Here is a 22,696-nt window from a genome sequence, read left to right as displayed (position 1 = left end):
CGTCTCCCAGCTGCACCGTCTGGGACCTCCCAGAGAGGTAGGACCGGAACCACTGGAGCGCAGTGCCCCCGATTCCCACCTCTGCCAGGCGCCCCAGAAGGATACCATGGTCTATTGTATCGAAAGCCGCTGAGATGTCCAAGAGCACCAACAGGGACACGCTTCCCCTGTCGATGCCCAGACGGAGATCATCGACCAAGGCGACCATGGCCGTCTCAACCCCGTAACCCGCCCGAAAGCCAGTTTGAAATGGATTCAGATAATCCGTTTCATCCAAGACCGCCTGAAGCTGGATTGCAACCGCCCTCTCGATCACCTTCCCCAAAAATGGCAGCAGCGAGACTGGCCGATAATTATTGTGTACCAGGGTGTCGAGGGAGGGCTTTTTAAATAAAGGTTTTACAATGGCCAATTTTAGATCAGATGGAAATTGCCCTTCCCTCAGAGATGTATTAATAATCCGGCGCAACAATAAAGTTACTGCCGGTCCCCCCTGAGCCGCTAGCCATGAGGGACAGGGATCAAGAGAGCAGGTTGTCTTCCGAACACTTCCGAGGATCTTGTCCACATCATCAGTACTTACCAACTCAAACCGATCCAGTTTAATGGAGTCCACGGAGGCTCTGGACACCTCTACACTAGGATCTGCACGAATGTCGGCGTTAAGACCTTTGCTTATCCGAGAGGTTTTATCCGCGAAGAAGTTATTAAATTGGTCGCAGCAGGCCTTAGAAGGTTCAAGGATCTGGTTCAGGGCGGGAGGGAGCTGAGTCACCCTGAACAACTCTGCTGGACGCGACTCCGCGGATGCGACACGAGCACCATAGAACGAGTTCTTAGCTGCTCGTATCGCCTCTCCATAGTCCTCTAACAGTTGGTCTAGGAGAGCCTTGTCATCTAAGCGAAGGTGTGGCATCACTAGTATACTATATTCTGGTTTCTTATGGGGAAAGAAGAACTGGTGTTTTATTCTAATAATAAATTCCTTGGTTAAGTTTTATGAACCCACCAGAAGTATTTTGGTTTGCTGCTTTCTCAGTTCTACTGGGTTAGTGTGTTACTTCATCTCACAGGCAGCCCTGGATAACACATGTCTGCCTTTGAGAATCCTTATGTTGTGACATGTAAAATAAAGTATTGGTGTTGAGTTGGGAGGAGGAACATATAGAAGATGAACTTAGTTCAAAAAGGTTGAAACATCTTCTTGACGTGTGTTGTTTAATGAAGGATGTATGGCAATGCATGTAGAGACTGCTGTCACATTTGTCACTTCATGTTGCAGTGAGGTATTATGATTATTTTACTCACTATGTAAGGTAGAAATTGTCTTCCTTGTTTGAAAGATGATAATGTCAATGTATTGCAGTGGTTAGAGAGTGGGATTGGGATGGGAGACACCCAGTTTCAATACCCACTAAGCCAGTTCAGCTAAGTACAACTTGAAGTATTGTTGTGGAGCTAAAAGTAAAGGTGGAGGAAAGCGAAAGTGTATGCTCATTGAACTCCTTGAAATACAATAGTTTACTTGTGTGATAAATAAATCAGTGACTTGTAAAGAATAGCATCCAATTATTTCTTAGATCATGAAAATCATATTGTCAGCATATAGTTGTGTGAATTAGTTGAATCACTAAGTATATTTCTACTAACAACTTGGAATTTCAGTGTAATGAATCCCAGTCCTGGGAAAAGAACAGGATACAAACAAACAAACAAACAAACAAACAAATGTGAGATGTCACATCATTTTAATTTATATTATATTATTTAAATGTTGAATTTGTCTTTTTTGGGGGGAGTCGTTAATCATTCAGAGGTGGTAAAATTGTGGCATGCTATGTTTAATAATCATAGCCAAGGCTAGTATTACTGTTGTAAATGTTTGATATTTTATATCAAATGATGCTAGGACTATGTGCTTTCTTCCTGACAAAATATTGTTGCAACTTACTTATATGGAAATGTTCTGTACAAATTACAGTAGCTGTTTCTGAATTTGTCATTGTTTTTAGCACATCTAGGTTTCTTCCCAGTAGAAATACCTAGTGGAGATTAACACAGTAGTGACTGTAAATCAGTCATTCCTTTGTAATGTTTCTGAGGTCCAAAATGGATAACCTTTTGAAGTGAAGAATAATCTTTAAAACATGTCTGACACGAGATACACTTGGCTCAGTTTCAAAACTGTAGGAAATGAGAAGTAATTGAGGCATCCTTCAAGCAAGCTTGTCAAATGTGAAGGAGGCATTTGCGGTGTTGTGTGTGACCAGCAGGTGGTGGTAGAATATAGTGTAAACGACACACATACAAGACAACACAGGACTTGCTTTCTGTTCTTCAAAGTACTAAAGGCAAGGGTGAGGCTTTATCAGACTTGGGAAAATACTTAATTGCAGTTTTCTTAAATGATTTAAAACTGAGATAGTGTCCAAGTTAGGCTGACAAAAGTAGTGTTGTTGCTAATGAAATACCTCAAACATTGTAGCTTCTTTCATCAGCAATAGAAAGAAATACTTAAGGCATGATTACTCACTCTTCTGTGGCAAATCCAAGCAAGGGCAGTTATTTGCCCATGTTCCAAAAGAGAGAACATGTTTGCCTTGTTTCAGAGGTCTCTCATATTGGCTGGCAAGGAAGAAAAATTTAATTACTTTTAAAATCCCTGTGCTGAAAATGTACCTCTTTTTCACCTATTACAGACTTAATACATTTTAGAAATAAATATGTTACTATAGTTGAATGATGGTTTTGTGGAAATATCCTCTTTCAGAATCCTTTAATGGCTAATAATAATACTAATAATGATGATGTTAATAATAAGATTATTTTTCTATTATGCTTTAAAGGTTCTACAGCTATCAAATGTAACATGTACCTTTTTGTTTTGTTTTGTCTAGGTTTATGGAACCTCGCTTCCCTATTTTCCAATCTTTGTTTATTTGTATTGATGCCCTTTGCTTTCTTTTTTCTGGAGTCAGAAGGTTTTGCTGGCTTAAAAAAGGTACGTGGAAATAAAATATACAAATGTGATGACAAAACACAATGAGCATTCAGCAAAGCTGTGTTTATAATGTGAATGGTTGCTTTAAAAACCTATGCTAAAGCTGTTGGATGTATGCTAAATGATTATAGAAATTGACTTGGCAATAACAATAGACAAACAGGCATCCCATTTATCATTTTTTCAATGTGTGTTTAAACATTGTTGATTAAATACCAAGAGCTTTCATTGTGAATGCACTTTGCCCTCAATAGCTAGTACCTGATCCTGTCTCACATGTAACTAGTACTTAATAATTTGGACCAGAATTTGGCATTGGGTTCACTTTGGCTTTGCCTTCTTTGGCCAAGGATTTATTTAGCTAAAGCTATTGTGTGTGTATGTACTTTTAAGTCACCTGTTGACCTATGGTGACCCAATAATAATAATAATAATAATAATAATAATTTGTTTTATTTATATACCTCTATTCCAAAGATCATAGCGGTGAACAGCAAGTAAGCTAATTTGCCCACAACAGTCTGGGTACTCATTTTAGCGACCTCGGAAGGATGCAAGCCTGAGTCCAGCTTGGGCCCTTTTGCTGGTCTTGAACTCACAACCTTGTGGTTTTGAGTGAATGGCTGCAGTATAGGCATTTAACCACTGCGCCACCAGGGCTTCATAGGGTTTCTTAGGCAACAAATATTCAGAAATATGGCCTCCAGTGCCTGGGATTCTTTGGCGTTGTCCCATCCAAGTACTAACCAGGGCCAACCCTGCTTAGCTTCCAGGATTAGATTGGATCTGGTGCCTCTACAGTGGATAGAATCTTATTATTTTTATTTATTAAGATATTCAAAAGTTGTATTAGGCCCTGACAACATATTACCAGGCTGTAGCTCTGTTGCCTGGTTTATCTTGAGTTAGTTTTAATGACCCATGTGGGTGAGGTTGCCATAATTTGCTACCACCAAACTGGGACAAAATGTAGGACAAAAATTAGGTCAAAATGTAGGACAAATGTAGGATAAAATTAGGCCAAAATGTAGGACATTCAGGAAAAATGGAGGACACAATCAACTAGAAGCCAAAAACATTAATATTTTGTTTAAAAAACCATTAATATAAATGCTTATATTATAGAGATCTTGTTGCACCTCTGAGACTAAATGCATTTGAGGAAGCAGACTTTAGGAAAGGTCATGCTGCCAACTTCTTTCTTTCAGTTAATAATAATAATAGAATTCAAAGACACAGAGATTTTGCCTTACCTCTGAGACTAAATGCATCTGAGGAAGCACAGCAGAAGGCAGCGGTGGAGGAGGACCACGGTTGATCCCTTCCTTGGACATTAAAAAACCCACTGGGCTAGTCACACTCTCTCAGCCTCGAGGGAAGGTGAAGGCAAACCCTCTCTGAACAAACCAAAAGAAGAAAACCCTTGAGCAAGTCGCACTCTCTCAGCCTCAGAGGAAGGCAAAGTAACCCTCTCTGTACACAAACAAACTTTCCAAGAAAACTGAGCCACGCACCTAGATTGCCCAACACTGCACTGAAAGCTCGGCAAGCTGTGACGGCGGAGGTCCCAACCTTCCCCCAGCCCAGATCTCCCCAAGCAGCCAAGAGAGGCTTGAAGGCTTAGGCCTTCTGCCACCACGCCAAAAGCATGGCAAACGGCGGAGGCCCCAACCTCCCCGCCAACAGAGAGAGGCCTAGAAGGCCTCTCTCCTCCCGCCGCCACCACTGCCGCACCAAAAGCACAGCAAATGGCGGTGGACTGGAGGCTCCAACCTTCCCTTGTGTAAACATTCCAGTTTCTTTTTAGTTATCCAGCTGATACTTAATTGTGCATTATGTAAATGGCAGTGTGTATTCAGGGCCAGTTGTGGTGGAATCTCGGAAGAATGATCAGGTCTGTGTATGCAGTGCCATACTGTCTTTGTGGTCAAGTATTTTCTGCAGTCCAACCCATTTAACCATGTTCTGTCTGGTATATACTTGGCAGTGTTTTGGATTTGGTGGTTCTGTAACTGCCCCCCCCTTTTCTGGCTCTGTACATTGACTGCCTATCAGTTTGGAATTGTAGTTACTGTTTAGATAAATTGATGAGTAGACATCAGTGAATTAGTTCATACACTAAGATGTATTGAGTTCTTCTTTGCTTTATTTTAGTGGTCTTCCTTTAAAATGGCAAAATGAAGGAAACTGTGATCTTGTTTTTTTATCATTTTAGTAATGTAAGATCACATGCCTGGATTTATTTCTATTGTGTTCATCCTTGGAAAACTTGGTATGACTTATACAGGGGTCCTAGAGGCCTCTAACTCAGGTATTTTTAAGGTGTTACAGTATTAAGCTCTCCTGATCATTTGGAAAATGCTGCCACAGAATATATAGAAAACATTTTGAGATATAGTGTTGAAATGAATGACTTTTGAACTGACTAGATCAGAACATGATTTACTTTATTATAAGTAGCTTGATAACATTTGAAAAGCCCTTTATTCCCCTCTTTCTTCTCCTCCCCACCTTTGATTAATAGTTTGTAATCCCAAAGCCTAGTATGCACTTTCCTTCAGGCTGACTTCTTTCTGACTCACTCTTTCTTCCCATTCAATGAAAGTAATTAACATAATGATAAAAATGATTCAAATCTGATAAGTGTTAAATGATAGGCAAAAGAATTAAGTCAGTTTAGAAAGCGTAATGCATTTGGCAATGTGGTGTTTTGTTAAAGGAACATCTTTATAGGCCTGAAGTGTGAAAATGTACAAAAAAAATGAGATTTGGCACAGGGTTATGCTTTTGGAAAATATCTGAATAATCTAAAAGCCAAGACTGGGCTTGAGGAAAGCATCACTAGGTCTTGTACACTCCGATAAGAAAACTTGGCAATCATTATGAATATGAAAATAAGTATGGTTTTTTTTATCTGTGGAGTCAACTATCCATGGCTTGAAAGTGTGTGTGTGTGTGTGTGTGTATAGTCCAAAAAGCAGATGTTTGTTTTCACATCATTTTATTCTGCGATTGCATTTAATGGAACTTGAGCATTGATGGATTTTGGTATCCACAATGGAGTCCTGGAACCAAACCCCAGCAGATGCCAATAGATATAACTGTAATTCTCCAGTTATATCTATTGCAAATGAGTCTCAAAAGTCTCCTGTTCTTCAATCAGGAACAAAACAGACAGGCAGGCAGGAAAAAGCAGCTTGAAGCTACCTTTGAAAGTGTTCAAAGTCCCCACGAACCGCACTATCGGCTCCCAAGGCGCCTGGAGTGCGTATGTCATGACTGCATGGCATGGCTTCAAGCCACACCACTGGGTACTTTTCTTTTACTGTTCCCCTCACCATCCCTGCGCACCATTGCAGGAGCAAACCACTGGTGACTGCCAGCCCATTAGACTGCCGTCCCTGTGAACCTGCACACATTTGCATGTGCAGTGCTCCACTGGGACAGGGAATCGGAGCAGAGGTGTGCCCATACAGATGCTGGCAAGGTAGAGTCATGCCTCCTTTCATCCCTGATTCACCCCATGCCCCCTCTTTGACTGTTGGTTTGTGTATGTTTTACTTATCTCCATGAGAGGTGCCAACTTCACCACTCGGGTACGACGGCTCTGTCCCTTCTAAATGCACTTCTGTGATGGGGTGTTTATGTGCACAATTTGTGTTAGGGTTTGCATAGAGCCGCTCTGGCGCCGCAGAATTTATACGTATGAGCAAAGGCATGCACTTTCTGGGAAGAAACGGAAAAGTTCAGCTCCTCTTTAGTCTGGCTTTTCTCCCTGTGGCCTGGCTTGGGAGCAGTTTCTGCTGAGCTTGGAGGTGTGCGTCTTCTAAATGCCTCACCTTGAAACCGACCAGAAACCTGCTTATTTTGACCACCTGTTTCACCCCTCAGTTTCTCAAAACTGAGGTTGAAACATATGTGACAAGGCTGATCCTCTAACCATGAATATAGAGAAGAGATCCTATTGAGAAATGTACCGTACATTTCCTGCAGAATTGCAGATTCCATTGCTCCTGCCTTATCATGAATGAACATGCTCTTGCTCTTATGCTGGCTGTAAACATTGTCCCCATAGTGGCATCCAGAATGTCTCCTGGATAGTTAAGTATGGCTATATCTATAATGTTCAAGTTAGAATTAAGACTGGCAGAAACATTCACAACTGGTGAAGACTTAGGGGAGAAAATGTTTATCTTACAGACTTTTCTTAATCCCTTTATCATTGTTATTCAATAGGCAATGTTAAATTTGCAGTCGTGAAGGGATGTACTTTCTCTCCTTTGATTACTACCCAGCTACAGTCCTGTTACATTTTATTATTTTATTTCCCTGTAAATGTAATATACAGTATTATATAAGAAGCTGTAGCACAACTTGCCTACTGTACAGCCAGCCTTGGTAAAGTTTATGCCAATTAGACTAATATTTTCTGTTCTTTTTAATAGGATTAATCCCCCCATTTAGCTGCTTGTAACTTTATTGTTTTCTTTTTCTTTTTTCATTCTAATTGATGGCATTCATTCTTGATGGCATATGGCTTCTCTAGTAGGCTCCCATTTATACCCTTGGGCAAAAGGTTTTTTTAAGCACTTGAATATTACACAGAGATACAGATACGGAAATTGGCCATTCACCACGGATGGATTCAGCTCTTGTTCTAAAATTCAAACTAAACATAATTCGCTGTCTAGGGATTTAATTAAACCATTCTCTTAATTCAGACAGGATATTTTAGGCCTAAGGGGGTTAACTGCACCCCTTTAAAAGGGGGCTTGCTTAAATGGCCTTTCCCCATAGTCCACTGTTTAATTTTTTATTGGGTCTGCACTTTTCTCCATGTTCCTTAAACTGTAAATATAGACAGATCAATCTTCACTCTGAATGTTTATTTTCAGTAGTCATCTACCTTGTTAACAGTTTTGGAGTTTATTATAGTCTTGGTGATTAGCCGCTGTCTTGATGATTGAAAGTTATCCAGTTATTTTACTTTGACTTATTTGTAGAATTCATCCTTTCACTTATTCATACACTTAGAATGATGCACAAAGCTTAAAATCCAATAATACAAATAAGGAGGAGCTATATCCTGAAGGTCTAATATTTACTATTCTAATTCTTTAGTTTATATCTAATGATTATACAGTATCTGTATGCTGCAAGATTTTTTAAACAACTGCTCCTGTTTGGAAGAGTCTGCCTGTTATGTGAAATGACTGATTCTTGGTGATGAGTTGCAAGGTCCCTTGCAGAAAATGTCTTCCACAGATACTTCCATTTTGCTAGAGTCAGAAAAGTGAAGATAAACCAAAGAGATTATGAGCGTAGAAAGACGTGTGACAACTGGTATAGACTCTTAATTATAATACAGTAATTCTTTGTGCAGTCTTAAGCAAGACCCTATGGAAGACAACTAGCAGCATGGTTTGTTTTGGTTGTCTCGATCCAGCACATTGTCCAAAATCCATGTTATAAAGATATGTAAAATTTCTTGATACAAGCATGTGAACAAACATGTTTCTCAAGCAGCAACAATCCTCCCTTCAGCCAACTATGCTTTATGGCAATTTAATTTTGAAACACCCTTCAATTTTAAAAATAGCTTATGATCAGTAGACCTGTAACAAAATATAGCAGATGTCCTTATTACCTGACACCAGTTCTTCTGTTTATAGATCCAACCAGTTACGATCTCTTCAACATATTATAAACTGTAAAGGGCTCAAGAAGGCCAGTTAACATCCTTGTTTGTATTCCTCCCCCACTTTCTTTTGCACCTGACATTGCATTCTATAACTTCTGGAGTTATAACTCCTAGCTTATTGGAGTGTCATAGAGATGGTTTGTTTTGGGGTGGGGGCTCTTTTTCTGTTTACCGTATATACTTGACTGTAAGTAGACCTCATGTGTAAGTCAAGGGCAGGTTTTGGGGCCAAAATTATGGCTTTTAATATGACCCATGGATAAGCCGAGGGTAAAACTTAAGGACATGCAACAAAAGATGTAAACGATGATGCGAAAGGAAATGAATTCTGTCAGGCATAACTGCTCATCCTAAAGGCTGGATGGATGAGAGAGCAGAGGGGATGCATGCTTCTTTTTGCTGGTCCCAGGATGGACTAAGCTTTCGCGTTTTACCACTCTATTCAGAGAAAAGGAATGGCTCAAAAGTTCAGTACTTATATTGACCTGTGAATAAGTTGACCCAAGTTTTTGGGGTCAATTTTTTGACTAAAATTTCTAGACTTATTCATGAGTATATACAGTACAGTACTTCCTTTACTCCTCATATTTCTGTATATTTTGGGGTCCTCCAAGCAAAATGTTATGCTCTCCATATTTCTGAATATCTGTATCTCTGCTTTTTCTCTCCAGTCTAACTGACTCTCAATGACTTGAGTTAGCTGCTAGCGGGAGTTGTGATGTCAGGAGATGTGGATATGTTCTATCTGTTTAAAGGGAATAAAACATTACAAACCTACTGTGTTGGCTTAAGTAGCTCTTTGGATTGCAGCCTGTGTGTTGAAATCTCAATGGATAATAAAATAAGAAGTCTGTACATTCAGTTTGTGTATTATTTAGTTGTGGGACAGCTGCCATGCTTATACATAGCCTGGTTGTGGTTATACTTGAAATATTAACAAAACCATTACTCCTACAGTATTTTTGAGCTTGTTTTGCTGAAGATGTAAAGCCTATATTACCAGAATGTCAAAACTGATAAATAAATTTTACAAGATCACAGACCGTTATTTTTTTAAAGGTTTTATTCCTTGCTGTTGCTTTAATATTGATTTCTTTTTGTTGTTGTTTTTCTGGCATAAAATTTACTATGTGCGACAGCAACATCCTGAGCAATTATGTAAAGCATCCAGACATTTCAGTGTTTGGAACACACCAGAAAAAGTCTGTGGATTAAGAGGTTAACTTGGAGAACATCAAAAGAGATTCTTTGATAATAAAAGCAAATGGTAGAAAAATTTGAGGTAACTTCCTTGCTTAATTAATTAGGTAGGCCAGGTGGAAGTGAAGAGGCCCGTGTTGCTGCTCAGGATATCTATAAAGCTGAGCTACATGACAGCACAATAGAGGAGGAACAAAGATTGTTTTAATATACTTCTATCCTGTGTCACAGTTTGAAATTGTCCTGGTTTATGTCCCTTTTGGCAAACTTACATAAAAGTGACCATGTACTGTATTTTATGACCAGATGACTTCCCCCCTTGTGACTAATTTGTATCAGGCCCCCAATATTAGACACAGAAATGAGTAGGAAGTCTAAACCAGTATGTCTCAAGAACGCTTCATTGCATTCTTTCATTATTTTTTGCTTGGTTTTGCCACTGATCATCCATAAATTGTTGGAAATAAGTGATTGAGGAAGTGCTGCTTAGTGTTAGTGGCACATGGATATTCTGGGTGAGACTTTTTTTGTGGGAGAAAGGAAATCAAGCTCTTTGCAAACCAAAAGGAAGACTCCTGCTGGGAACCTTTCAAGGAAATTTAACTTGCATAATGTTTGATCTTGGTGTTCCTTACAAAAAATTGAGCAATATGTCACTTGCTGTTGTGTGTCAAGTAGTAACCTCATCACCACTTCTATCTCCTCCTTCCTGGCACAGAATTCTTTTAGTAAGAAAACTAAGTTTAACAACAATACAGGTTAGTCATATTTTTTAAGTAATAAGTGATAGAGTACTGTCCAAATACTTGTTCATGGCAGCAAAATAGATCAAATTACATTAACATTTCTGTAATTCCACAAAATCATCTTGTTTATATCAGACGTAACAGAAACATTCGCAGTGTAAGACTGCAATACCACGTGAGAACATACACCAATCAAAATGTTCTCGAAACTAACATTAAAATTGCCAGCTTCAGTGTAATCCCATTTTTGTTAACAAGAAAACTTTTGAATGCAGATTTGTTTTGCCTGACTTTCATGGTTCTACTCTAATTTTTAAAATCAGTATAATTAATTAGTATATTTTGTGAATATTTAATATATGCGAACAATGCGCCATAACCTCTTAGAGGGTGTTTTCTGATCTTTCATGGAACTTATAAACTAGTTTATTTGAAAGTTTGGCCATGTCACAGAATGACAGATTTAGAAATGAAAATAGCACGACTACAGGAGAAGGTAATTCTTTATGGGGAGGCATCGCTTGATTAAAATGTGTCTCGTTGTCAAGAAGGATTTTTTGCAAGATTACCCAGATAAATAGTTAAATAGAATGATATTGGCTTTTTATTCGGCAGAAGCTCATTTGCTTATTTTATATCTGTTTAAAGTATGATGCTAAAATAACCACAAACTACTGTGAATATTGGCTCTGCAAATATTCTTTGGAATGTGGTTAAATGTGTGTATTTATTTGGCATTTACACTCATATTTATGTGTCTATAAAAATCATTCAGCACAGACTGACATTTTAGTGCCTGGATCTCAGTGAACTATTTATTGGTATGTAACTGAATTGTGCTATATTACAGTCCATTTATTCTTTCATTAGAAAAACCAGAAGCAAAAGTTGTTTAATCAGTGACATCAAAGGCCATGCAGTTTTTTTCACATGTACCAATACCTGAAGTTAACATTTTCTTTAAAATTCTGCGTATTTAAAACACATTACCATAACTGATGTCCTCCTTGGCTTAGAATTTTATTTGCAACTGACTAATGGATTTTATTAAACATATATTTGAAAAGCAACAAAAGACAAAATATGGTATTGCAGCTGTATTAGTGCCCTGATGTTGCAGTTAGTAAACATGATATGTAAAGATTGTAATTCCCAAAGAAACATGCCTCCTCTAACATGGATAAATTATTTATTTTTTTAAAAACCAGATCAGTTTTGTCCTGTTTCCAAATCATCAAAAGGTGAGATGGCCAGTAGGGCTGGAGTTTCAGATGGTCTGTTTTTGTGCATTAAACTGTGCCCAGAATGAACTAGTAGCCAGTGAAGAAGCTGTGTCAAGAAGGGGATTATAGACAGGTTTTGTGCCTGCTCTACAGTTTCCAAATGCAGCCCTATGTACAGTGTGCTACAGTAATCCAAATTGGATGTAATGGGGCTTGCCTTTGCCGTCTTCTGAAGCTGAGAGTGTGTGACTTCCCCGATGGCACCCAGTGAGTTTCCATAGCCAAACAAGCATTCAGAACATGGTCTACAGAGTTGTAGTCCAATGCTCAAACCACTACACTAAACTATGATAATTCATATCCCCCCCGCCCCCCAGCAACATGTCACGAACACATTATTTCTATAATATAGAGTAATATATTACAGGCATACCTCAATTAACAAAGCCTCTGAGAAAGAAGGTTTTTCCCCAAAGTCTTTTCATGCCTTCTCGGCCCCCTTTCCTCCTTGTCCTCTGTCTAGCTAGAAGCAGCATTGGCATTTGGATGATGATGAAGGAGGACTGGAGAAACATAAACTTTTGGTGTTCAGTTGTAGATGTCTGTATTAAACCATTTAATAAAGCTTGAGCAGGGAAAGGGCGGCATTCTAATCTAACCAACCCAATTGTAGCCATGTATGCCCCTTACAACAGGCAGGATAGAAATGTAGCTGCCTTTGGAATCCCTTACTGAGCTTGATTAACAGGAAAAGAGAGAGAAAATGGAAGAATAGATAAGCCTCAGCAGCTACCCAAGCATATTAAAAAAAGAAGCATACACCTATAAGTATGGCCGCTAAAATGGAAAATTAGACTGGTGAAAGAGAAAAAAATCATACTTGGAAGTATTTTGGAAGAAGCCTTGAGGTGCTCTCTTGAAGATTCCCAGTGTTTTTGTTTACTTATGCAATGTTTGTTTCATTTCACATGTGTATATCTTTAGTTCTTTAGTAAAAAGTCTGCTGAAACATAAGCAAACAGCTCTTTTTTATTTTATTTTTGTGATGTGATGTAGGAACCTATCCCTATTCGTTCCATGCTATTTCTCCCTCTGGTACCTACTTTTGTATTAAAGATTTAATGGCCAGAAGCATTTCTATTTCATTAACAATGGTATATTTGAGGAAATAAATTCTTTCCGGTTCATGTAAATTAACAGTTAATTTGTTGCTTTAAAAAATAAAATTGCAGCCTCTGGAGGAAACTTAACTTTTAGTGTATCATTTTACAGACCTAATTTTGTAATGTTTTGCATTAGAGATGAGATCAAGTGTCAGTTCCATCTGATTTCTGTCTCTCCCTCTTTCAAGTGCTGGGCCTTCCCACTGCAGATAGGATCCAGATAAGATGAGAATGAGTTAAAAATAAAACAAAAATAAAAACGCCAAAACCTTTTTGAGACTGGCTTCATAAAAGCTACACTTTCTTCTGAATGGACAAAGTTTATCTTTTACAAACAGCTTCTGGAGTGTTGTTGAAATGTTAAATTATCATGTGATATTCTCAGTAAATAATATTTATTTCAGTCTCTTCCCCTTTCATGTCTACAGAGATTATAAAAAGTAGTCAATAGATGTTAAACGTTTGAGTTAGATCTTCTTCACAATGGCTTTTCTAGGCATTTAGAATCATAGAATCAGTGATGTCTCTGTTTATTGCAATTCGAATAGCTTGTTTGGTTAAAATTACTAAGCACCACCTCATTGTCAAATGAAAATAATGGGCTTTGTGTGCCATGAAAATAGAAATGTTTTCCAGGCCTGCCAGTTGCATTCAAAGGCAGTGCCTGTAAAAGGTAATGTTGACATACCTTGAAAGGGGTCAAGATGTTCTGTAGAAATCATGTATTATTAATTTGAGTTATGTGGAAACATGTCAGTTTATTGCTGTGCCCTCCTTACACCTGATCTACTTTTTTTTATGAACACAGTTTTAGGTTCACTGACACATGGTGTAGTTTAACTCTTGAAGTCCTGTTTAAAATTAGGAAAGTTAATATTAAAGAAAATTCATTAAATTTACAAAGCAACCTAATTAACATTTCAGTTATATGTCCTAATAACTAATGTTTTTACAAGCATTGTAATGTGATATAGGTTGGCTAATTTTTGTTTGTTTAGTAAGTTACATAAATCCAGTCTCACAGTAGAGTCTGTGTTGGATGGGAGGAGAAAACTTTGAAGTGTCCATTAAGCTAATATTCCAAAAGGGCTTTTTTTCCCTTCCAGCAGTATGTGAGCATAATATGGAAGCTGTATTCATACTTTTAAAGTGTAGTGATTGTATAGTATATCGGCTTTAGCCAGCCAACAGAGCTCCTTAGACATAATTGTTTTGCAGGCATTGCCATGAGGCAGCGATATGGGCTTGTATGAAAAAATTGCTTTCCTTTGCTATTAATACACACTTTCAGCTGCCTTCATAATATGTCTAAAATATATTTTTCACTTGACTCTTTTCATATAGCAAAATTTGGAAGCTGTAACTGTGACACTTGATATGAAGGCTTAGAGCAGGGGTAGGCAACCTTTTTGAGCCAGGGGCCGGGTTGCTGTCCCTCAGACGACTGGGGGGGCTGAAGCCGGAGGGTGGAGCTTCCACCCTCCGGGGGTGGGGCCGCATGCTGGGGGCGGAGCTTCTACCCTCCAGGGGCCAGGCCTCCTCCTCTTTGCCAGCCCTTGACGGGGCCCCAGGCCCTGTCAGAGGCCGGCAAAAAAGCCGGTGGGGACCGCCAGTGCTGGGGGCCTCCTCCTCTTTGCCGGCCCTTTTGCCGTCGCTGGGGCCCTCCAAGAGGGTTCCGGCGGTGGCAGCGGGCCTCTGAGAGGCCCTTTTGCTGTCACCGGGGCCCTCTTGGAGGGCCCCAGCAATGGCAACTGGCCTCCCAGAGGGCCGCCGCCGCCGGCGGAGCCCTCTTGGAAGGCCCCAGCGAAGGCAACGGGCCTCCCAGAGGGCCGCTGCCAATGGTGGCAAAGTCTCACACGACCTTTCTTGTGGTCGCGCGAGACTTTGCCTCTAGGCTGCCACCATTTTGTTTTCAAAATGGCGGTGAAGTCTCATGCGACCACGGGTCGAGTCGCACGAGACTTCGCTGCCATTTTGAAAACAAAATGGTGGCCGGCCGGGAGCGGCGAAAAGCCGCAACCGGCATTGGCGGCGTCGGCGTCAGCATTGGCAGCAGGGGCAGGCAGGGGCTGGTGGAAAGGCCTCCGTGGGCCGCATCCGGCCCAGGGGCCGGAGGTTGCTGACCCCTGGCTTAGAGGCAAAATATAGGTTGTTGTATTGTATAGGTTGGCACTGTGTATTAGGATAGTGGTAGCATTTGGCTGCCTAAAGAGAATCTAGTGGATTCTTCTGCCACTGTGCCTTTATGATAGGCCTTAGCTCAGGCTGTGAAAGCTAGATTGAGTCTAATAGAGTCTGGTTTCATTGGATTGCAAGCATGTGGATTTCAACCAGCAAATAAGCTGGTTCACAAAACGTCAGATGGAGAAACTGAATCTATTATGAGGCAATGGACTTATATAAATGGTGATGCGGGCATAGTGGTCAGAAATTTTGTTAATTTTGTTTTGGTAATTTGCTTTCATAAACCAATAACTCATCTGAAATGTTTGTTTCCCGTATGTTATTCAATGTTTGAATAAGTGGGGAAATAAAAACTGCTTCTGTATTTTTTCCTAATTTACTGACAGCGGTACTACTGATACATCAGTTTAGCACTCCGAGGTGCATGTGCAGTTTACATGCAGTTTACCTTTGTTCTTTTCTCATAATCAAGTGATTTAATTTGTTCTCCTTTAGTTCTTGACAGCCCAGGTTGTTTCAGGTACTTAATATTTGTAGAATTCTCCGTTGAGTTGTGCATTGCTGTTATTTATTCTAAAGTTTTCTGAACGTACACACTCCAAAAACTTTAATTCAAAAGAGGATGATTCTGCATAAACAAGGAACTGTCATAAAAAACAACAACAAAAAAACCCACACTCCATGCACAGAGAGAAACTACCCTCTAGGTATGAGTTGTAAACACATTTATTGTAGAGCATGTCTTAATGTGTTTCAATTGACATAATAATAATCTCCTTTAATACAGATTTATTGAGGAGGAGAGATTTTTTTCTTCATAATTATGCTTCGTGGCTTCCTTGTCTCTCATTGCAACAAGATTGTAAAGTCAGCTGTCATTCATACATGAACAGGATTTCCAGCTGGAGAGTTACTTTACAGGCATGCTCTGTTTTTCAGGAGGGTTACTTATTGCAGCAGATTGTCAGTAACGATGAAAAGAAACACAGCAGACATTTGGAAAATGGGTCTAGTTGTAGAAAAGAAGCTAAAGTGTATCCATCTTTTAACATTTCTGACACTTTTAAAGGTTTGTTTGGGTACATGGTTTTCTGTCTAAGATCAATTTAGAAACAATGAATTCTGTTTGATAGAAATGATGTTTCAGTGTGTTCTAGTCCCTGTGGTAAACAAAATTAATTACATGGAGTGAAATAGATTGCCGCGGAGTGTGTAGATTATACTTCTATGGAGGTCTTTAAATGTTGGATGGCCATCTTTTGATGGGATTGGAATAGATGGTGGTTGTGGTTGTTTCTAACTCTGGATTCTTTGATTGTAAATGTCTCTAGATCAGGGTGGGCAGACTTCAGGGGTGTAACATCTACTGTCTATCCTAAAATTCCCTTCTGCTAGCTTTCTTCATTTCAGGAATATAGAATTATGTATGTGTAATTATTGTTGCTATTGCTGAACAACTGAAAATTGGTGATCCTTACTAGCCACCCAGAGATCTATCTATACAGCTCATCCAGAAATTACATGACTGTCTTCTTGTATTTCTTGTCTTTTACCATATACAGATACCAAACTCTGTGCTAAATATATTATACTTTTTACTAAAGAGTAGAGATATACAACTGAACACCAAAGTTAGAATCATCCAAGCCATAGTATTCCCCATCATTATGTATAGATGTGAGAGCTGGGCTGTGAAAAAAGCAGATAAAAAGAAAATAAACTCATTTGAGATATGGTGGTGGAGAAGAGTGCTGAGGATACCATGGACAGCCAAAAAGACAAACAAATGGGTCCTTGAACAGATCAAGCTAGAAATACCCCCAGAAGCCAAGATGACTAAATGGATGTTGTTGTACTTTGGCCACATCATGAGAGCACGGCTCATTAAAAAAGACAGTAATGCTGGGTAAGGTTAAGGGTAGAAGAAAGAGAGGAAGACTGTACACCAGATGGCTAGATTCAGTTAGAGAATTGAAGGGCATGAACCTGCAAAACTAAAGCAGAGCAGTAGAAAACAGGGAATCTTATCTCCAGGGTCACCATGAGTCGAAGTTGACTCGAGGGCAGTTAGCAACAACAGCAACCATATGTAGGATCAGATTTAGAATGCCAGTTTCCTTTTTCAAATGGGATGTATTTTGTACTGAATGGCTTTTCCCTTTTTCACATGACTAATGTCCCAACTGAGAATTTTGTTTACTGCTCTGGACTATAAGCCTGTTTGGGAAGCTCAAAACTGTCAACAGTTATTAAAATAGAAATATTCAACCGTCTCTGATTTTTATTATGAGTCTTAAAATAGACAAAGCTTTGTAATGTCTGTTTTCCCAGTTGCGTGATTATTTTCACTGAGCATATGAATGTCCTGAATAAAATATCAAAAGTTCTGAATGTCTGAATGGGTTATTTTGCAGTGAAAAAAAAATCCTGACAGTTTGGAGAAAACAATGTCTGTCTCTGTTATAGAGTATAGAGTTGCAAGATTTCTAGGAAACGTTCTAAGACCTTTATTGCTGGGTTTATCCCTCCACCTACATGTTAAGTATCTGAACTTGTGTAGCATACTTGGAAACATCTATGTGTGCAAGTATATTATTCGTGTGTTATGCTGTTCAGAACATTCTAGATTGTAAAGAACAGAATTTGAAACAGTGGCAATGGAAACTGTATTTGAATGGGTTTTAAGTTTGGTTACTTATACCTAAGCAAACTCTAATTTTTTGGAGAGGTATTTACCATAACTAGCTTTCTATTCAATTGGTTGGAACTGGAGATAAAATTTCCTAATAGTCTTTCTCAGTTGGGTGTACAGTGGTACCCCGGGATACGAATTACCCAGCTTACGAATTTTTCGGGATACGAAAAAATCCCATAGGGATTTATTGTTTCGGCTTACGAAGGTTTTTTCGGGTTACGAAAAAACCTCGGCGCTATTTCGCCACCGGAGGGCAGCAGAGAGCTATTTTTTCCATTAGCGCCTATGGCAATTCAGGTTACGAAGGTTTTTCGGGTTACGAAATTAGCCGCGGAACGAATTAATTTCGTAACCCGAGGTACCACTGTATTAATAAAAATAATCCTCCTTTTTAAAATGTTGCTGTAGATAATATGTAAAAGTATTTGTGTAAAGTAGCTGCTGCTACAACTTCTAATGTAGATTCTCAAAAACACACTTAATATATAAGTGCTAAACAGTGGTATTTCTCTCTGTAATACAAATTATTAATTCTTCTAGGGGATCAAAGCACGCATTCTGGAGACCATTGTAATGCTCATTCTTCTTGCACTGCTCATCCTTGGAATAGTGTGGGTAGCTTCAGCTCTCATAGACAATGATGCTGCGAGTATGGAGTCTTTGTATGGTATGAAATGTTTATAACATAATTTATTATCTTTTAAAATGTTGATATGGATAACTAGCATCTAAAATTTCTATCCCAATTATATGTTATTTTTTAAAATGTGATTTGCTTAAAGCAACACTGATTGTCTTTAGCTAATTGGGTTTGCTGACATAATACTCAAGTATTTTTCTTCCAGAAAATCATAAGGATTGTTGTTTTTATTAAAATTACGAATAAGAGAAGATTCATTTTATTAAGATTTATTACCAGAGAGATTGTATATAGTATTCAATTTTATATTGATTATAGCAATAGACATTGCCCTCTCGCTCCCCAATTCTGCTTTGGTTTGACAAGATGGTGCACTGACTGAATCCTTGTTACATTTTCACTTGCAGATCTTTGGGAATTCTACCTCCCCTATTTATATTCCTGTATATCATTGATGGGATGTTTGTTACTTCTGTGTAAGTTTTTGAATATATACTAGAAGAAGAAAAAATATTTAACAAATATTGAAAGTATTGTGGCCCTTTTAGTTCAGATATCTTTCTTCATGCTTGGCTCTTTGCATTTGTTTATACTAGTTAGATATGTATAACAGCTATGACCACCTTTCAAGACTACATGTTATAAAAGGACTCATTAGTTTTGAAAATTACTGTGTTGGATTAACTCTCTTTTGACATTCATAAGAGCCTCTTCCATGTGTACATGATACAGTATGTTTTTAATGTCTGATCTCTAATAATTAAAGATAAGGTAACCACTACTCTGTTTTTTTAAAATGTTGTACATTTTACAAAAAGGGAAACTGAGGGCCAAATGACTGAGAATCAGCTAACATGTCTTAAAAATATTCTGTAACTTGAATACTTATTTATACCTTGCTTTTTCCTATATTGATTGTCCATACTAGAAATCCAGCAGAGACATATCTATTGCCAGTGTACAGCATTTAGTTATTTCTGGGGGCATTTTGTAGAATATGTTAATAGAGGCTTCAGTAGTCAGCTGAAAACCTAAACTAGCTGTAGTTTGTAAAGTCTGAGTCATTTTAATTCAACCATTACCTTATTGAGACAAAAATACCTGATTTTAGTCTCTTTGGTAAAAATTAAAATTGTTGAAATGTAAAAAAATTTTTTGATAGAATCTGTGCATCTAGATTGGCTGATATGTGTCTTCCTCCACAGTATGTACGCCAGTGGGACTTTCACGAATGTTTACAGTAATGGGTCAGTTGCTTGTAAAGCCAACGGTAAGAGCGGCATTCTAACAGAACAAGTCCAAACTAGCAGGTGATATACACCAACAGCCTATATTTGATGTGATCTCTTAAGGAGGCTGAATTGTAATACCATTGTAAAAACTCAGCCTTACTTCTCTGAACAAAAATATGGCATTTAAAAAAAATCTTAAGAGAAGATTTTAAAGGTTTTTTATTATGTTAGCAATAAGGAATATGTTACCAGATGTTGTTGGACTCAAATACCTATCAATTTCAGCTAGTATGATCAGTGATATAATAGCAGTTGTAGTCCAGTACCAACAGGGGAGCATCCTAGTTACCCACCTTTGCCTTAAATGCTGTAAATACTAGGCTACACTTCTGGTCAGTGGTATACCAAATGAATGAATTTAACCTGATTTATTTACTGTTACTGACTTTAGTCAGTTATAGTAAAGTGTAAACTAATTGACAATAAAATAGTGGGTGCATTTTATTTTGAATCCCAGGCTAAGAAAATACTTGTTTAGATACATTTACCAGCATGCAGATACCTTCCCATAACCCCCACCATACCTAAAAGTATAATCTTTTAAGTAACTATTGTGTAATAGTTTTTGTGGGTTTTTCAGGCTATGTGGCCATATTCTAGAAGAGTTTCTTCCTGACGTTTTGCCAGCACCTGGTTCTGGCATCTTCAGAGAATACTTGCCTAGAAAGGACTTGGTATATATATTGTGTGACCTGGAAAGGCAGGAATGATTTGCATGTGTATTGTTCTGTTGCTAATGGCAGGCCTCAGGGTGAGTGTTGCTATTTTTCAGGACTGGTAGCCAAACCTTGTTTACTTTCAGGGTTTCTTTTAAGGGTTTGGCTACCAGTCCTGAAAAATAGCAAGATAAAGACTCAACAAATGCAAATGAGAAATCTCCCAGCAAACAATGAGCACTATCAAGCAGACATTAATCCTCTTTTGCAGACCCTCTCACCCTGAGGCCTGCCATTAACAACAAACAATATACATGCAAATTACTCCTCCCTTTTCAGGTCACACAATATACAGTATATACCCAAGTCCTTTCCAGGCAAGCATTCTCTAAAGATGCCAGCCACAGATGCTGGTGAAATGTCAGGAAGAAACTCTTCTAGAACATGGCCACATAGCCGAAAAACCCACAAAAAACTATGGATGCTGGCCATGAATGCCTTTGACTTCACAACTATTGTGTAACATTTGAGACAATTGAGGGCTAGTCCACACTTGGTCAGTTGTGTATGTTAATTAGCATGTGTATCTCTGTAGATCCATTTGGGTCAGTTGTATAAGTTCATTAGTGTGTGTATCTCTGTAGATTATAGGTATGGCATACTGTATGTGAACTTGTTGCATATTTCCTAGTGAATGTTTTATTCAGTTTCAGTATTTTTGAACTTAGATCCTTGAAGATCTGGATGAACAAATATATATTATCACCCTAGAAGAAGAAGCTATCATGAGGAGGCTAAACGGTAAGTACAGACAGAGGATGATAGTATATTTCAAGTGTGGAGACAAAAACCTGCTCCAGAGGGTTTCCCCGCCCTTCAGAGCATGTAACCTGTAGTCATATTTTTGTGGGGAAGAGGGTTTCACCAATTCTGCTTCTGATGGAAGCAACGGGAGTAGTGGAAGTATACAATTAGATTTTAGCTCATGTTTGATATTTATTGTGATTTTTATTGTTCTTGCTGCATGTGGTCATCAACTAACTTGCTCAGGCCTTGCAAACTCAAAGCTGTGACTTTCTTCATTGAATCGATCCACCAGTAATGCAGTCTTCCTCTTCTCCTACTGCCTCCCTTTTAATATTCCTTACCATATTTTCTAATGAGCCATGCCATCTCAAGATCTGACCAAAGTATGATAGCCTTGGTTTGGTCATTTTGGCTTCTAGGGAGAGTTCAGGCTTCATTTACTTTTGGACCCATTTATTGATCATTTTGGCAGTTGGTTGTACTCTTTCCTGGCACTGCATTTCAAATGAGTTGATTTTCTTTCTGACAGCTTTTCTGACTGCATAGCTTTCACAACCATACATAGAAATCAAAAATATGTAATGAACAATCCTGATTTTGTTATTCAATGATTTATCTTTACAGTTGAGGAACTTATCTAGTTCCTTCATAGCTGCCATTATCTGGATGGCACGGATAAGCAATCCACAAATTTGGGTTATTCCCTTTGTGTCACTGGTATGGTAAGTACCAGTATCTCATTCTCTGAGTGTCACAAATAAGCAATCTACAAAGTTGGGATGTACCCAAGCTACCCCACTTTATGAAGGGAAATGGTTTTCCTATCTTACAAATTGCAGCACTAGTCTGCCCAAAAGCAGCTTTGTGGGTTGCTTATCTGAGCCATCCAAGAATAAATGCTCACAGTAAGTATAAAACTCTCATTCCAAATTATAGTCTTCTTTTGATTTCTTGACTACACTCTCGATTTTCATTTATGACTGAGCCTAGGTATAAAAAGTACTTTTAAAATTGGATGGTTTAATTCTTGTTCATGATTGGTTTAGAATTATGATCTCCAGGGAATACAATGGATAATTGCACTATATTTCTGTTATGTTTACCTGTACACCTGAGTACTTCTGGGATTTATTTTAAATTTCTGTAGCATGTTTATTTTATGTGCGACTTGCAACAGTCCGCCCCCCCCCCCCCCGAAAGCATTCTCCTTTACAAGGTTCAGACCCACAAACCATAGGGAAGGCTATTTAAATTTTGTTTCGTGAATACTAAATAGGTACTATATAGTATATATAATTTGCAGTGGGGACATTTGTTGCCTGCCAGTAGTTTAATAACAGTAAAATCTGTTGCTGGCTTGAAGTGGGAGAGGAGAGGACACCATGCAA

The 22,696-nt window shown here is 38.6% G+C and overlaps 1 protein-coding gene across 5 annotated transcripts in view; it reads left to right on the top strand.

The window, feature by feature from the left end:
• LMBR1 (limb development membrane protein 1) overlaps positions 1–22,696 on the top strand; it is a 79,350-nt gene that overhangs the window by 24,208 nt on the left and 32,446 nt on the right. For 4 of the 5 annotated variants that reach the window (XM_042473372.1, XM_042473373.1, XM_042473376.1 and 1 more), the window contains 5 exons: positions 2,898–3,001; positions 18,454–18,580; positions 18,961–19,029; positions 19,759–19,823; positions 21,230–21,302. In XM_042473372.1, coding sequence (XP_042329306.1) covers positions 2,898–3,001; positions 18,454–18,580; positions 18,961–19,029; positions 19,759–19,823; positions 21,230–21,302 — 438 coding nt within the window. Of the gene's footprint in view, positions 1–2,897; positions 3,002–16,263; positions 16,288–18,453; positions 18,581–18,960; positions 19,030–19,758; positions 19,824–21,229; positions 21,303–22,696 lie in introns of those variants that run through there. The other variant, XM_042473375.1, reaches the window with a different exon arrangement.

Source organism: Sceloporus undulatus, chromosome 6, assembly GCF_019175285.1.
Source record: "Sceloporus undulatus isolate JIND9_A2432 ecotype Alabama chromosome 6, SceUnd_v1.1, whole genome shotgun sequence".
In the NCBI taxonomy this organism is placed as follows: Eukaryota; Metazoa; Chordata; class Lepidosauria; order Squamata; family Phrynosomatidae; genus Sceloporus; species Sceloporus undulatus.
The sequence above is the reverse complement of the archived record's forward strand: the minus strand, read 5'-3'. Positions and strand labels throughout refer to the sequence as shown.